Source organism: Telmatherina bonti, assembly GCF_933228915.1.
Source record: "Telmatherina bonti genome assembly, chromosome: 17".
Taxonomy (NCBI): domain Eukaryota; kingdom Metazoa; phylum Chordata; class Actinopteri; order Atheriniformes; family Telmatherinidae; genus Telmatherina; species Telmatherina bonti.
In genome coordinates this window covers 15,168,289-15,185,767 of record NC_136615.1, presented here as the reverse complement: position 1 = coordinate 15,185,767, position 17,479 = coordinate 15,168,289, and the positions used below count along the sequence as shown (strand labels likewise).

At 39.5% G+C, this 17,479-nt stretch overlaps 1 protein-coding gene across 1 annotated transcript in view; it reads right to left on the bottom strand.

Annotated features, from left to right (window-relative positions):
• Nucleotides 1-619: 619 nt before the first annotated feature.
• LOC306768620 (proprotein convertase subtilisin/kexin type 5-like) overlaps nucleotides 620-17,479 on the bottom strand; it is a gene marked incomplete at both ends in the record, with an annotated part of 78,898 nt that continues 62,038 nt past the window's right edge. Inside the window, 20 exons of the mRNA XM_079257028.1 lie at nucleotides 620-1,116; nucleotides 1,650-1,851; nucleotides 2,249-2,343; nucleotides 4,147-4,364; nucleotides 4,870-5,047; nucleotides 5,163-5,396; nucleotides 6,073-6,315; nucleotides 7,523-7,737; nucleotides 8,555-8,753; nucleotides 8,875-8,958; nucleotides 10,492-10,692; nucleotides 11,460-11,602; nucleotides 11,764-11,806; nucleotides 11,966-12,034; nucleotides 12,166-12,366; nucleotides 13,261-13,397; nucleotides 15,934-16,036; nucleotides 16,422-16,537; nucleotides 16,772-16,910; nucleotides 17,038-17,141. Of these exons, the coding sequence (XP_079113154.1) occupies nucleotides 620-1,116; nucleotides 1,650-1,851; nucleotides 2,249-2,343; nucleotides 4,147-4,364; nucleotides 4,870-5,047; nucleotides 5,163-5,396; nucleotides 6,073-6,315; nucleotides 7,523-7,737; nucleotides 8,555-8,753; nucleotides 8,875-8,958; nucleotides 10,492-10,692; nucleotides 11,460-11,602; nucleotides 11,764-11,806; nucleotides 11,966-12,034; nucleotides 12,166-12,366; nucleotides 13,261-13,397; nucleotides 15,934-16,036; nucleotides 16,422-16,537; nucleotides 16,772-16,910; nucleotides 17,038-17,141 (3,421 nt within the window). The remainder of the gene's footprint in view (nucleotides 1,117-1,649; nucleotides 1,852-2,248; nucleotides 2,344-4,146; nucleotides 4,365-4,869; nucleotides 5,048-5,162; nucleotides 5,397-6,072; nucleotides 6,316-7,522; nucleotides 7,738-8,554; nucleotides 8,754-8,874; nucleotides 8,959-10,491; nucleotides 10,693-11,459; nucleotides 11,603-11,763; nucleotides 11,807-11,965; nucleotides 12,035-12,165; nucleotides 12,367-13,260; nucleotides 13,398-15,933; nucleotides 16,037-16,421; nucleotides 16,538-16,771; nucleotides 16,911-17,037; nucleotides 17,142-17,479) is intronic.

Sequence of the window (17,479 nt, the reverse complement as noted above, 5' to 3'; positions counted from 1 at the left end):
TCTGCTCGTGTTCAGCCTGCGTGTGCAGAATACAACATATGACCACCTGAATATGTTTGTATGACCTGTTCATTCCTTCACATATAACCAAATATAAACATGCCCATGTTAACAGTTGCATATATTGGAAAAAATTACTAAAATACCTTTTAAAGAGGAAGCATCTGCAGTGTGCAGGAATGATGGATGTATTGCATCTGCTAAAGTATAATTCTGCTGTCAGGGTTTAGTATCTCCATGTACTGCAGTATGCTGGAGATCATCTAAACACCAATGAAGCCACTCATGTAGCATGTTTTGGGGTATGCCACACTGTTTGAAGCTTTGGTCATACAAATATATGAAAGCTGTTTCATAACAAGCATGATAAAAATGAGGGAAAATCAATCCCCTTCATGCATGTTGAATATGGACTTTTTTCTGCAGCATATTTAATTTTGTGAATGGATAACAGTTGCATATCATTGTAAATAGCTTTGCACGTCTCATTTGTTTGAGCTCATTCGGTGAAGGATAAATAGGTCTGTCCCTGAGGGCAGGAGTAGATAAATAGCAAATAGGAGGGAATCGGAGATAGACAGAAGCTTGAAGAGGAAAATAGAAGACAACTTTTTATGCCTCATCGGAATGTGTAGCGCTCATCATCATATTCCAGCTCATTCTCGTTGTCCTCCCCCAGCTGCCCATACCGGAATTTTCGGTACACTGTGCCATCGTGGCCCATATAAACAATGTCCTCATCATCATCATCATCATCATCATCATCATCATCATCATGCTTATTCCCTGAGCGACGCTCACTGATGTCAACCAGCTGAGTCTCCTGGAATCGGCCCCCAGAGGAGTTGCCTTTCCCACTGTAAGATGCAGAGGAAGAGCTGTAGCCACTATGTCTGCTTCCACCTCCAAATCCCCCGCCGGAGCCCAGCTTCTCGTATCCACGGGGAGGGAGGTCCGACGGTATGCTTTTGGACCTGGAGTGCTTGATGAGGAAGGCGACTGCGACGAGCCCCAGCACAAGCAGGATGCAGGTGATTATGAAGATTGTCAGGTTACCTCTGGCCTCCTCTTCCTCCTCATTCCTGAATGCCAAGTTGGTGCTGAGGATGCACTCTCCTGTAGAGAACATAAAAAGAAAGCAACAATTGCGCCGCGTACTGAGGAGTCTAAATGGGAAAATAAAATGGGGCTTTCAAGATGACAAAATTCAAAGGCCACTCTGGCAATTTACACGTGAACTTTGGTTTTCTGAGAATCAAAAGCACTTCTGAGGCTGAAGAACAACTAAATGATGTGTTGGGGCTTTGGAGGAAGCTTTTCAAACTCTAAATACATGGACTTTGTCAAGTAGGAGAAAAAAAGACATTAATTACAAGCTTTACTGTGGCTTGGATCTACATGAAGCCTGGTTAAAGCCATAAACACATGCATTATATAACACTGGGTTCTTTGATAAAAGCTTAAAGTGTAAAGATTGTTTAAATAATTAATCTCAACTCATCATATTTTATTTTTTGGTAGAGAAATTTTCAATCATTGACTTTAAAATGATCAAGGTTTAAGGTTTAAGATCTTTTATAGAAAACTTGAACAAAATCCACCACCCCACCCAGCCATGACCCAACAAATATGATATTAGTACAGCTAACCTCGAGTTTCAGTGCAGTTGCAACAATCCTGCTGTGGCATTGCAAGGCCCTCGTTTTGCTCTTCATGGCGACAACACAGCAGACAACGCCCCCCAGCTTCTAAGATGGCCTGAGCAGGACACATAGTGCAGTTGGACGGACCAGGCCCCCGGCACTCCAAACAGGAGCTGTCACAGTCTTCACAGGCATGGAAGCCTGAACCCTGATGAGGTGAAACAAAAGGACAAATTCTTTTTTTCTTTTCTTGAAAATTATTCTTACTATTGTTTCTTTGTTTCTAAAACTTTGTTGAAAAGTTAAGTAAAAGTGATGAGCACTTTCTCAGCAGAGGTCATTAACATTCATCTCCACCTGTCAAACATTCCCAATCAGCTGCCTCACAGCAGGATGAGGAAGATTTACTCTGAAGACGAGACAGTGTAATCATTTTCACTCTGCTGTTTGAAACTGCTTCTGGTGGAGTAATAAGCCAGTCTGCATTACATTAAAGGACACCTGAGGCCAAAACATTAGTAGTTATTAGTTGTTTCGACTGGCAAAATGGGGTTTTAATCAAAAAGTTACTGTTTTTAAAGTAAAATGTAGAAAAGTGTTGCTACCTTTATAACAGGATGCTGGCCTGAATCACACATAGACTCACACCTGCCACTTGACGGCAGGTAACCGGGGTAGCACGAGTCACAGGATTGGGAAGCTTTTCCTGTGAAAACAAGTAAACATTAAGTGTAACACTGATGATAATCTGCTATTTCCCTTAAGACTCTCTGAGTTCATAGAAAAAGGAGGAATCATTTAAGTTTAGCAAAAACATGAAATATTGTTTTTATAAAACACTCATTGAACATTCCTGAGCAGTTCTTACTTTAACGGCAGGATTTGGTTAATATTAATGTTGTGAAGGTGATATTAGATCTTTAACCATTTGTAGTTAGGACACATGTGTTAAAGTAACATTCACATGAATTCCAGCATCCAAGCTTTCCAGTAAAAAACATTATCCTGCCTCTGCTGGTTTGCGACTCCAAAAATCCAAGAGTCCAACCAGTTTAGCATCCCACTGCCATCTCTTCCCTAAGATACACACAGGCATCGGCTCCATTATCTAGATGACGCGAAGAAAAAATATCTTATCGGACCAGGCAGCCTTCTTCCTTTGTTTAATGATGAAGTTCTGATCCTCACAATTAGAATTTTTATTGGTAGGTGATGCTCAGCATACTAACTAATCAAATGTTTTTTGTTTTTTTTTCTGATTCCTTCAACATAAAGATAAGAACTCGGTGCTAAATGTGACTTTATTTAACACCACTTAGTCCAATTCAGGGTCACGGGGGATGAGAGCTGGACACCACATCAACCATTTCAAAAACAAACAGGACCAAAGCTGAAATCAGAATTTAATGAGAGCATTTAAACGGAGGGATCTCCATTTCAGCTCAGTGTTGACTGACTTCATTCCAATGGAAAATCTAATGGGACAGATTTACCTTTTCTTTTTTCAAAGACAAATGTGATGCAGGAATTTCTTCTTTTGAGCAACTTTCACACGCCTTAACAGACATCTATCAGAGGAGTGCATTTGAAAGAGTAAATGTTTCCAACATGGACTTTTTGCAGAGAATTCCCCAGAAAATCTGCAAGCGAAAAGGTGAATGTGTTGGTAAAAACATGTGCTTTATGTTCTTTAATCTGACCTGCATGCTTCTTTCCCTTACTGAGTGATACTATATGATCAAAGACTTGCAGAACTGCCAACATGAAAAAGATCTTGTCAGCCATTCTTGACCAGCTGTAAACAAAATACAGTTTCCATGTACTTTTTTCATCATGTCCTTTTGTGCGCTCTACACACCCATTCCTTCCATTCCCAGCTGTGATTGAGCATCTTGAGAACAGAATCTCCAGCTGTGAAGTGAATGTGTGAAAAGCAACTGTGGACAAAGTCTGGGATGAATTGTTGCACATTGTCCAGGAGCTTGATAAATGCCAGGAGGGTCAACAGTCTAAAAGGGAGGAGCTGACGTGATATAACATAAAATCAAAGCCAGAACCGCTGCCAAAACATAGAACAAAGAAGCAAGAGTAAGAATTAAATTAGATGGAGTTGGACTTCAATCTTTGCACTGTATCACCACAAAGCAGTTTTTTCATATTTCTATAATAAAATATATCATTCTCAAAGTTATCCTAATAACCATCAGTCTACTTATGTAAATGAAAGCTGCACACAAAATAGGAAAGCTGAAAAGAACTGACTATCTTACATCACTGATGAACAGTTTCAACGCTTGTCGTTTAGTTTTGTGTGTTTTCTGAGGATACAGAGCACACATGGGACTGTACTATGTATAGCACTGCTGAAGGGCACGGAGCACAACTCTCCAATACTACAATGTCCACAGTCCGTAGAGAAAAGATCATCAATATCTCATAACCTGTAAATGTTTACTGTGTGTGTCCACAGTCCATTAAATTACTGCTGAATGGATATTTGTACCTGAGCACGTCCTGCAAGTGACGTGGCAGGGCTCGCAGGTCCGGTGCACAGAGTCATGATAGAAACCTTGAGGACATGACGGGAGACAACGGCCTTCTTTCCGCAAGTAGACGAGGCCAGGAGCGCAGCTCAGGCAGCCATCCTCCCCACCCTCCATACACTCACCACAACTTGGGTCACACTTTTCACATATCCTTGAGGCAGTGTTTCCATAGTGACTAGAGGACAGATGGTGAAAGTTATGATAGATGAGATTCAATTAAATGAAACGAGATTAGAGGTTTGTCCTGGCACAAAGGAAATTCCTTTTCACAGCCTCACATATAGATATCCATCCAACTGGATATGACTTAGACCAATACATAGCAGAGGAGATGCAGTTGTAACACTTCATTCGCTGCTGAGGATATTGCAGTGTTTGCATTTAGGTCTGTAAGGTACTTATGTAGCTTTTGTATCCTGTTGGTTTTCTTTTGAGTATTTAACTGCACATCAATTTAACGGCACATTAATTTAACTCTCTCAATTACCGCATCAGACCACATGATGGGTTATTAAATCTCAAGCTAAATTAGCCTGCATCTCAAAACCTGCCCGGCTTTGGTTTAGTGTCCACAGTGACATTATGTTGCTAGACTGATCTTTTATTAATCACAACTCGGTGCCACTGCATTTAATGTGATGGATTAGCAGCACGGTTGGACGGTGAGCAGGTTAAACTACCCATGCTGGCAGGTCTCCACACATTCTTTGGCCTCTCTGAACAGGTGGGCTTTGCAGGTGAGACACTGATGGCTCTGCTTTCCAATGCAAGAGTGACAGGAAGCATGGCAGGGTTGACATTTCTGCTCTGAGTCCTCCACATAGTATCCTGTTGGGCATTCATCCACGCAGGTGCCATCTGTACCAACAAACACACAGGATCATGCAGCTAATTAAACATGTCACAGAAGTACAAGGAACTCTCCAGGACACACAGAACTTCAGGAAATTAATAAAAAACAAACTTGACTAACTTAGTAAAAGATGTCCCTGGTTGCAGGTCAGACAGTGGGTTTTGCCTGGACCTGAACACCCGTGGCAGTATTTGTGGCAAGGGTGGCATTCCTCGTCTTCGTCTGTGTACTGGTGAGGTGAGCACTTGTGGGATGACACACAGTGGTTGTGGCTGTCCAGTCTCAGACCATCTCTGCAGCTGGTGCAGGAACTCACATGGGGCCCAAAACATGTAAGGCACGATGCATCACATTCTGGAAATCCACAAATATAGTAACTAACTACAAATGATCACAACTCCAGTGAACAGGAACTGAAAAACTGTACAAGGTCAAACACTTTCTTCACTGCACATTTTATCCAATAGTTTTCCCACACTGAGCTTTGAAAATCTTGTCTATAAAACATTTTCTGCTGCGGAATTACATTCCATTTCGCAGCACAGCAATATACTTCCTTTTATATATCTTTCTACCGGCAGCTACTTCCAGCAAGAAAAAAGTAGCGATTGCCATTTTCTTGTGAGGAACACACCATGATCTGTGTTTTTTGAAAAACAAAACCAGAGCGATGTGTCTTTCTCCAGGGAACTGTTGTTGGCATCGCTGTGCAGTTTCCATCCTTTGACAGCTGCATGTTAACCATCTGGAAGTGTTGCTATTTCAGTCTGAGCTGAAGTCAAGAAACACACTCAGGCATAGTAGAGAATAATTTAGAAAAAGCACGAGAGGTACTCTACAGTACAGAAAACAACTCATCAGTTTTAGGAGGGATGTAGCTGACTTTGTCATACTTTTAGTTATAATTTAATTTTAATTATATGAGTGTAAGATGCATTTAAAGTCTTCTATGATAAAAGTTTTCTCCCCAAAAATATCAGCAAAAAATACCTTCTACTGGACATTTTGCAAAGCTCAAACAATAGTATACCTTTACAGTCTCCTGTTACAGCATCCCTATATGTATGGGAGGGGCAGGCAGCCAGACAGGCACCATTGTGCAGCGTGGCCTCAGAATCCACACAGGCATCACAGTCGTTGCTGTTCGGCCCGTCACACAAAGCGCAGTCAGGATGGCAATGCAAACATTTCCCTTGCTCGCTGTCCTCAAAGAACCTCTCAGGACAGTTTGGCACACAGGCGCCCTCATGGAGAAAGTGATACTCCTCACAGCCTGCAGAAAGATGAGCTTTTGAACTATATAGAGGAACAATTTGTTGCAACTAATCGAAATTAAACTAAGTGCTTCAAAATCTTTACAAGACCTGCATCAAGAGGGGAAAATACCATCTGGTTTGTAAGAAAAATGGCAAGCCATGAATAAAAATAAGACAAGGTGAGTCAAAGAGTACATCATTTTTTCACTTCATTTTCCTGGATACAAAAGCGCAGTAAAACAATATGCTTAAAGAAAATGGACAAAAACTGATCATATAAATCTCCACCGACTGAGTTTAATCTCTGTTTCGGCTTTTGAGTTTTAAGTCATTTGCCAATATGGAGATTATCATTGGATTATTTCCCAGCCAGTAAATAACATGTATGGTTCAATAAAAGTTTCCAAACATAAAATTCTGACAAATCCCACAGATTAGATCAGTAAGGTATTCATGTAAGATATTCATAAAATACAGATGTTAGAATGCAGGAGGCAATGTCTCAGAATACTGACTAACATCCTGGAGATTGTTCAGTACATGGTTTGTTGCTGCATTCACAAATGCAAATGACAAAACTTACCATGCAACAAAAGTACATTTTAATTATGCTTTAGTCTGTTATTTAAGAAAAGTTGAATAAAAAAAAAAAAAAAAAGGAAAATACCAACCATCTGTCTTGTTTTCATTGTGCAGTTCAAAAGCAAATATTCATGACATGTATGACAGAGTGAGTGTGTATTAGGTGTGGGTAATGTGTGCACTGTTTATGCTGAGAAACATTTGAATGCTTTTTGCAAATGTAATTTATTTTCTTAGGAAAGCCAGCATTATTTTAAGATAATCTACAAACCAAGACCATCATTCTGGAGTGTGAGTACAGGTGCTTAACTGGTTAAACTTGTCCAAATCTGCCACCCAGTGACAATATTTACCATTATCATAAAAAAACAGCCATAAAGGGGTTGATAAACCGTTGGGTACATGACATCTTAAACTAAGGAATACTGGGAAATCAGCTGTAAGCATGTTAAACATCTATTGTCTTTCTTTCATTCATTTGTATTATTTTCCATCAGATTTTTTGTTTTAAATGGTAAAAACAGCATTACAGGTGCTTTTTTTTTTTTTTTTTTTTTTTAATTTTTACATGTCTGCAAAAGCACACATTGTGAATGAATCACAAGAGCTGACATTGAGCTGATTTACAGTGTATTTTGGTACCTGTGCACAGCCCAAGTGGGTTGCACTCTTTGCAGGCTGCTGGGCAGTGATGGCACTCCCTTTGCTGGACAATGTGACCTGGAGGACACTCCTCCACACACTGGTGCTTGTGCAGTAGGAGAGGCTCTTCACAAGTGAGGCAGTGAGTGGCATTCCTCTCACAGGATGCACAGCCAGGTGCACAGCTGCGACATAGCTGGCCTGCAGGATAACCTCTGTCAATATCCAAACAGAGAGCCGTAGATGGATTAACAAGCAAAGCACCACACACTTATTTACTGCAAGTAAGTTCTGCATTCATTTGTCTGCATTGTGCAGAGCAGGCTGCTTTGTACACACAATACATCTCACTTCTATTCTTAATAAAGCCGGCGACAGTGAGAATTGAATAGTAACAATTCACTTATCAGTATGATTTTATTTCTCTGAGTTGATTTGCTTTTCACATATTAATCTCCAGCTGGACAGTTTTTTTTTTCTTGGATGTGAAAAAGATCAAATAAGCTGTCATGACTGCCGCTGGGGTAAACAAGCAGACTGACATGTTGTTGTGTTCTCTGCTTCACAATAAAGAGGACAACTAATAATTTATCTAGAAAACTCTGTTGAGCTTAAGTAATACTCAAAAGAATTTTGAGTATTACTTAAAAAACATGAAATTATAAAAACAGCCATAGTTGAATAATTAAAAAAACAAAAAAAAAAAACAACAAAAAAAACTGCTCTCTGTGCTTATTTGAGCGAGGACAGTACAAAGCCTCCAGTCTCAAATATGTCACATTTTAATAGTGCGTAAACATCAAGAAAGAAGTAGCATAATCATGGCAATAAATATGTCTCCTGTCGTTTATTTTTGGCACTTCAAAGCATGTGCCTGAAATATCTGGCTTGACATTCAAGAGTCACGATTACATGTCTCTGGCTACAGGGTTAAAACTCTTCAAACCGAGAATATTTGCAGAGCTGAAAAGAAACATACAAGCACAATTAAATGAGTCAAATAAACCAACAGAGATAGGATTGGCCCCTGACCTGACACACTCTTGAACACACTGCCCATCCTGGAGGAATAACTGAGATTTCTGAGAACTCTGACATCGACTGCAGCTTTGAGCATCCACACACTGCAAGCAGCCCAGAGGGCATGCCTCGCACATGCCGCTCAGCCGATTGGCGAAGAAGCCCACTGGACACTTCGACACACACGTCTGCTGCATGGTTAAAAAACGCCCTGAAGGGGAAAACAGCAAGCAGTAAACATCACTACTTTAAAAAAAAAGAAAAAAAGCTGATTTGAAGTGGTGTAACCTTGAAAATATGAAACTACTGCTGCAGGTATGTGTGATTGACACCTTTTCCACATTTTGTGCACTGATTTTTCTCTTCTCCAGAGCAGGACTCACAGGATGGGTGGCAGTCTTCACATGCACCATCATCTGAAGGGAAAACAACATTTTGATCATCAAAAGACCACAGAGTGAAGACTTAGCTTGTTATTACAGATCTATAAAGGATCAGATGAAAATTAGACCTAGTGAAGGACAACTGGATACCTTTCTATGCTAAATGGGGCTTTGAATAAATACACACATCATCTTTAGCCAAAATATCTGATCATTATCTGTGTCTAACTCAGTAAGAAAGTGCATTTCAACAACTGTTTGCAAATAGAAACAGAGTTTTGGAACGTTGTGGTTTTTGAGACTTTGTTTTCAACATATATAGGAAGCATAACAAGAGCAGAGTCATCCTCGTGAGACGTGCATGGCCATGTTATAAGTCCTGTTCGTGAAAGTAACACATCATGTTGCACAAACAGGCAACCTGAATGTGTCTGCTTGTCTATAATTAACTCAAAATTTGTTTAATTGATAAGAATCTTTCATGAAATTCTGTTTGGTGATGAAAACTGGATATTATGAAGATTAGAATTTTAAATTCAGTAATGGAAGCTGAATTAATTACTACACATCCGTAACTTTGTGTATACACACATGCGTATTTGCACAAAGCATTGAACTCTCCATTAACTTTTTTATATGTATTTTTACCCAGACTGTCAAACTCATCTCATCCATAATTCTATCATCATGATTGATCTGATGGTCGTCTTACCTGCTACATTTTGAGCCAATCAGTCTGATCTCTGCTCTTTAAGATCCTCGTCTATCCTATCCTTCCTCCTCCAAACTGATGAAAATGCATCCTGTCATCTTCCCATCGACAACTTGCCAGAGGAATCCTAATCAGACATCTATACCACTTCCTAACTGTTGATTTACCACCACTGTGTGTACTCAGTGTCCTATCTCTTCCTTATTTAATGTCGCACAGATGACAGATCAGGGTCTAATTGCCAAACAAAAATGCTTTTACTTCATCTTTTGGCTTAGTTTGAATCGCATTACGAAATTGTTTCTGAGAAAGTGCATCAGCGCACTACTTATTAGAATAATAATCAAACATTTTTCGCATTAGGGCCAGAAACCAGAGCCAGAACCAGAGCACAGAAACTGTTAGATGTCCTGCACTTCTCTTCTGACAACAGCTGACAATATCTATCTTTTATAAACAATCTAACCTAAACTATTAACTTTTTGTCATTGCTCAGATTTGGAGCATAAAACTAATATCACTCCTGTGTGTTCGTTTTCAGCCTTTGTGTTAACTCATGCACTTCTGTCAGACTTTTAGTAGCTCCTATAATTAAGATGTCTCTCCTCACTTTAATTACCACGTTATTTTAAAGCCTGTTCACAGAGGGAACAAAATGTTCAGGATATACAGTGAATTATTTAAAACTCTGTATCTGTCCGACATTCCGTGTGCTTAAGTTGGTGCAGGTTCAGTGACGGAGACACAGACCAATTACCCTTCAAGATTTCTTCCCTGCCCCTGTGAAAGTGCCTAAATCCCTGCTTCATTAAAGGCCGACAGTTAGATTAGTGGAATGTAAGTAGCAGACTCACCGTTGAGAAAGGTCTTAATGGGGCAGGCCTCATGACCAAACACACATTCCCCATTTTGAAGAATCTTTCCTTCCTCACATGACAGACAGTCGCTGTCCTCTGGGCCGCTGCACGTCTCACAGTCCAAATTACACTCCTCACAGTTGTTGGAATCCTCATCAGCGTAGAAGCCATCGGAACACACTGAAACACACCTCCCCTCTGCAGAAAAAAAGAGGAGATTCTGTCTCAAATTTACCCTTTTGGGTGGCTGTGCTTCACTTTAAGCCAAACTTTTCTGATTTGGCACATCAAAGTGTGTTTACAGTACAATTTCATGAAGGGAACAAATAGTTCTGGATGTACTGATGGATCATTTAGGGCTGAAAAGTACAAATTTTGAGGTGGAAAAAGTTTTCTTGCAATGAGGCCCAAAAGTCTCCAAATGCATTTGTTAGCATGCACCACTATGATATTATGAAATGAAATGATAATCTCTTGTAAAAAGGTTCTGTGTGAGAATTTCCTTTTAGATATCTTATTATTCCTTTTTGGAAATGTTTATTTTGATTGTGGATCAATGTGACCCTGCATGTTGTACGTTTACACTATTAATGTTTCAAATACAAAACTAGCACAAGACACATACTGAATCCCAATATAAAGTAGATTCAAAGCTTATGATTTAACCCTTTTCGTATTATGCAACTAAAAAATATATATTTAATAGTATTTAATACATTTTGTGCTTTGAAATAGTCAAGTTTCCTTAATTAATAGTTTTTTTTCCTTTTTAAATTAATGTCTAAATGCTTGAAGGAACGTTTCCCAAAGAATATGAAATAAATGAAATTAAAGAAGGAGAGAAAATAATATTTGGACAAAAAAAGTGTATTAATATGTCATGCAATGTTTATTCATAATTTTTGGTGCTTGACTAAAGGGCCTCTGCTCATGTAAAAAAAAAAAAAAAAAAGCTTCAGTTTTACCTGATAAAAAAAGGTCGGTCTCACACCAATAGCACTCATGCTCGTCACAGCTCACACAGTTGTCATCACATGGAACACAGGTCATCTCCTCCTCCACGCTGTACGTCTTCGCTGGGCAGTTTTTGTAGCAGCCATCCTGAAAGCTGATAATAAAAGCAGCAGTCGATACCTTCACACACACAGAAATACACTCTGCTCTCAAGGCAGAAATAAGCCTTTTCATTCAGGTATAGCAGTGAAATGAAAGGCAGAGTGAGTGCAGAGGTGAGATCACACATGGCAACAGCCAGGCACACAGCCTTACTTGTAAAAACCCTCAATGCAGGACAGGCAGTGCCTGGGGTTATCTGTTGAAAGCAGACAAAAACACTCAGCTTTCCTTTTAAACAGGAGCTACCTGGAAAAACCTCTGAACACGTTCTATGACACGCCGTCACAAGAGCTCAGTCATCTGCAGGTGGTGCTCATTTGGGGAAAACTATTACGGCTGCTGAACTGTGACTTACACAAGACACACTTCCTGCAGCCCTCTTCACACGCCATGCACTCATCATAATCTGGGTCCTCCACCTCGCCTGAGAACACAGAAAACAGTCAAACTATGCAGCAAGAGAAACATTTGAGATAAGAGGATGGAAGGGGGGTGTGAGGGAGGGGATTCCCTCATGCAACAACTGCCCAAAAAAATACCTGTGACTTTGTTTACCTTCACCACACTCCAGCTTAACACACTGTCCATCAGCGATGTAGTAGGAGGAGTTACACTTCAGGCAGTGATTGGCGCCGATGCAGAGGTGACAGTGCTCTGAACAGGGCTTGCAGGTCTTCTCATTTGTGTGGTAAAAGGCCTCAGGACAGGTGTCCAGACACAGGTTTTCATGCAGGTAACGCTCCATGCCAAACTTATCTGGAGCAGAAAAGATGGCATCAATTTAAGTGAATCTCCATACTTTATATATATATATATATATATATATATGTATATATATATATATATATATTTATATATTTTTTTTAATTTTAATTTTTTTTTTCCCCAAAGCAATAAACAAAAATTTAAACTTTAAAGTACTTACATAGTCAATGAAGCTACAGGGCAAGGTGTAAGGAACTAAACAATTATTTGTTGTGTGAAATGGGTCACTTGTTGTGACAGAACCACAAAAAAGTATTGATTCAATGTCACTGCTCTCATGAGTATCATTTTCAGATGAATCAGTGTTCTTATTTCAGTAGGAAGGAAATAAACTCCTGTTAAATCACCACCAAGCAGCCAAAATTAGTAACAACAACATTCTTTGTTTGGAGAAAAACTAAAGCACTATTCACAAGTTAGTATACATTAAAATAAATTAAAAATGAATGGAAAGGGGGTGTCCTAACTTTTGCCTAGATCTGTGCAGTTTTACAATCTTTACTATGATTTTTGGCACTAGGAGATGAGAAGCAACAAGCTTTAATTTACTAAAAAGTTGTTGCGCATAAAATTCAGTCCTTTTCACTTGTAAAATTGTGATGAATTTGATCAAACAGTCAAGAGATCTCTTCCATACTGTGGATAGACGGGTTGTCTTCCTTTAAGAATGTCACCCCAGACATGTTTAATCACAGGATAAAGATTATCACTCCTAACAGGCAGTTATTAATCTGTAATGACCCATTCCTCTGCAGAGACAAGTGGACCCATACAACGCCAGTAAATTGGCCCAGCAGTACAACAAAACAATAGGATAATATAATATCAGCCATATGTTCAACCCATATGGTTGTCCATAGCGTGATCTTCCTGTTTCTCCCTCACCTGTATCACAGCTGGTACAGCTGGCAGGTCCCGCATCTACACATGTAGCACAGGTGTGGTCACACAGGTGGCACTGTCCACCTGATTGGTACTTCCCCTTGCCACACTCTGCCACACACTGGCCTTCTTCTAAAACCCTGCAGCCACCAAAAAAACAAGAAACACGTCTGAGTTATGACTTTGTAAATGAGCTGAGCTGACTTACGTCCCAACATGCACCATATCTTTAGCCTCATAGTGCAATACTTTATACAAAAGTTATACTTTGGCTAAATTGTTTTATGTATCTAGCTGTACTCTACTGTGATAGCATTGCCATAATAATGTTTTTTCTTTGTGGATAGGTAGGTAGGTGTGCCATGGGCGGTTCCCATTCATCAGAGCACCTGGTTGTAGCGCACCTGCCTGTAAAGGCTGTGGGCTTTCTGCTCTTTCGCTCATTCACCCCGCAGCCTGGTTTGTTTGTTCAGACACTGACTTGCAACCGCGTGACACCACTGATTTCCACTTTTACATACTGCACACACGTATTTAAATATATTCTAAATTTTAAATTTTAAATACAGCATGGCTTCCCTCATTGTTGCCATGGCCTACATCACAGGTCGTGACACTACATTTTTCAGACTGACTGCAGGATTGTCTATGAAATATACATAATATAAGTGAAATATGACTCTGAGCTATTAGGATATCAATATGGGACATTTACACAGGCATAACAAAGTTACACAAGTAGAAAAGATGGAGGAATGGGAATGGGAGTTAAACTTGGTGGAACATTCAGGTATTCAAGTGTATTCCTAAAAAATAAAAATGATAAAAAACACCAACTAATTTGTAGATGTGAAACATAACTGCAAAAGACTTGGACACAAAGATGAACCTTGATCCATCCAAAGACATTTATCAGCCTGATGACGGCTGGAGTCATGACAGAGTCCTAAGCAGATGGTTGAATTTTGCAATAACTGATAAACACATAATCAGGCTTTAAATTTTCAAAGCATCCTTACTTTGTTTTTGCCCAAAGCATACAGGCAACTTTTCTAATGTTCTTTACAGCAGAGGAAATTTGAAACTAAACCTAATTTAGTTTACTGCATGGGGCAGCTTTACTTAAGCTCTTGCTTTAAAATTTCCTTTAAGAAAAGTCAATTTATTTCTTTTTTCCACAAAAAAAAAAAAAAAAAAAAAAAAAAGCCCATGTGAGGCTTGCACCATATCCTGCACACATATCTGGAAGCAGAGCACAGAATAAACCTTATGTTACCAGACTGTTTCATCGTATGTAAATTCTTGTATTTTCTTTCTTTCCTTACTTTGTCTTTTCATTTATTTGTTTTTTATAAATATAGTAGAATGAGTTTGCTTTGAATGATGTTTAATTATGTTATGTACCAAAGTGGAAGGATTTATTTACTGAAACCAAAGACATTTCCCTGAAAAGATAAACTGAAAGTGCAAACAAAGCCACATAAAAGTGATTACAGACTGCAGAACAACTGATAAAGGAAAGTAGGGATAAACAATATTAAACCAGGACAGGACTGACAAACATCTGGCACTAAACAGACGAAACCTGGGAGTTTTTAGACAGAGGGAGCTGGTTAGTAATGAGCAAGTGTGGTATTTAAGCAAAAGAAACCAGTCAAAACAAAAGAACAAGATGTAGCTTAATGACATACACAATGGGATGTGAAATAAAACAGGAAGCAAGACTAACTAGATTAAAAATTATCCCAGAAAACAATAATTATAGACTGACCTGAATGAACCAACATCTAATCCAAACTAGACCTGACCTCTCTGTCAGTGTGGATGTAGAGAGAGAAATATTTTCTAAAGATGCTGATATAATCCCACACAGTGAAATAGTAATAATAACTAAAAACAGAGCATACTCATCGCCTCAATTCAGTTTTGGAAACTTGAGTCATTGAACACAATTAGATGAATCAATTTAAGTTTATAGAGTTTAAATGAATCAATAAATATCTTGAACATGAGGTCGTTTAAAAAACTCAATCAAAACCATGTAAACGAGAGGGAAAGCGTCACGTGATGAGTTCAAGTTCACCTTAATCTGATTTTTTTGTCTGCTTTCAAGGTCAAGGATGTGTTATTGGTTATATGAGCCCCAAATCTGGGAGTAAAAGTACAAAATCAATTCATCATTTCTAATTTGTTGTCTTTAAATAGAAGTCAACAATAATGTGTAACAACCCCATCATTGCTATTTTTTATATTCATCTTGTTTTAGATGGAATCATCTTAAGTGTGTTAATTCAACCATCAAATTTATATACAAAGTGCAAAAACATCATGTTTAGTTGGATATTTTGCTTTTTCATTTCTTGTTTTTACCATTGACATAAAATTTAAAAGCACTCCACTAAACAGCAATCAGTCTCTGTGAGTAACAGAAACATTCATCCTCACACTTTTGATAATCTAGTAAGTGTTATGATTTTTTTTTTTAACATGCAAATCAAACTTTCCATTTATGGAGAATAAATGAGCATTCCCTAGGCTTTAATCATATCAAAACCACTATATCTGAAACATTATTATTTGCTTCTCAGCGCCATGATGGAATAACATTTATTACTCAGATAAACAGAGGATGCGTTCATTTCCCCTCGGAGCTTAAATCAAAAACGTCTAACTTACCGTGAAGAAGCACAGCTGATGCAGTCTTCGCTTCGTGGCCCTGTGCACTTCAAACACGTTGCATCACATTCGTGGCACCCCCCGTCACTGTCATGATACTCTCCTGATAGACAGCAAGAGAACCATGCTGACTCAGAAATGAAAAACAGTCTGAGGCACATTTGAGGGTTTAATGCCAGATGCCAAAGAATGGAAGGTGCATTAAACCAAACAGTCTTGTATTTTCTTTATTATGAAGAGACACAGCAGACGTATGACCTATTTAGGCTTTATAAAAAAAAGAGGTGATAATAAAGCTGTAAACTTATATAAAAATGTCACAAAAGTGATTTTTATTTTTTAAACAAAGTTTAGTAGCTTGTGTGAATATAACATTGTTTGTGTTCTTGCATTAAATACATTAGGAGAAGTGTAAACAAAGCTGCAAAGGTTGCATTGTATTTTTCCAGCAGCAATGCACCAACATGCAGCAGAGATGGTTGACTGACCGTCTCTGCACACAGTGTTAACAACACACACTCCCTCCTGTAGGCTGTGGCCACTGGAACAGCTGCTGCAGTTCCCCCTGCTTGGCCCCACACAGGTGAGACAGCTGGCGTCACACCTGAGGAGACCAACACAGAAAGCTGAACACACACTCAAACCCGTAAATGCACATTACTGACCATGAGAAAAGACAAAACCCAGAGAAAACAACTAGCAGCATTACATACGGGCGCACAACAACAAACAGAAGCGCCAAAACAAGAGCAAACACCCGCTGAAGCCAACCAGAATAAGTCCTGCCGTCAGCCGATAAACAAACCACCCACACCTGAACACACACCAGCGAGCTCACCTCCTACATATCCTGTGGCCATCAGCTATCTCCGGGCTTGGCTCTGTTGCGTAGAAGCCAGCACTGCAGGAGGACACACACCTCCACTCCTCCATCAAGTACCCTTCTGCACAGTGGCTGCACGCTTCAACACCTGCACCTGATGCCACATGAAGTAAAAAAGAAAAAAAAACACTTATAAACAAAAGATTTGAAGTCATGGTAGGAATATTAAAGATATTTAGATATATCTTCACACTGATCCTGCTCCTTGACTTTGCTCTCACCTGCACAGGTAGCACAGGCCTCATGACAAGGCTTGCATACACCTTCCTGTGTGTCATGGTAGAATCCGGTCATGCAGCTCCGCTGGCACCGGTTCCCCTGCAGACTGGAGAGGGTGGAGAGAGCATGTGGCACCATGACACATTCAGTAAGTCATGTGACACCACAAAGATGATTCACTGCCTTCAGACTGCCGGCTTGCCTTGCCAACCCACAACACACCACCACAAATACTTGGTGAACTCAATCAGGGAACACATTTAACTTGACGAGATGGTGAATTTGAACTCTCCGATAATGATTTTGCAAAACATATTTCAAGACACTCTTTGGCAGTTGTGTGTGAAAAAGGAAGGATGGCGCGGAATAAAAAATACTGTGACGCTTTCTAATTGATGTGCTGCTGCTGGCGGTGTGTGCACAGGGAGCATCGGTATTCTCAGC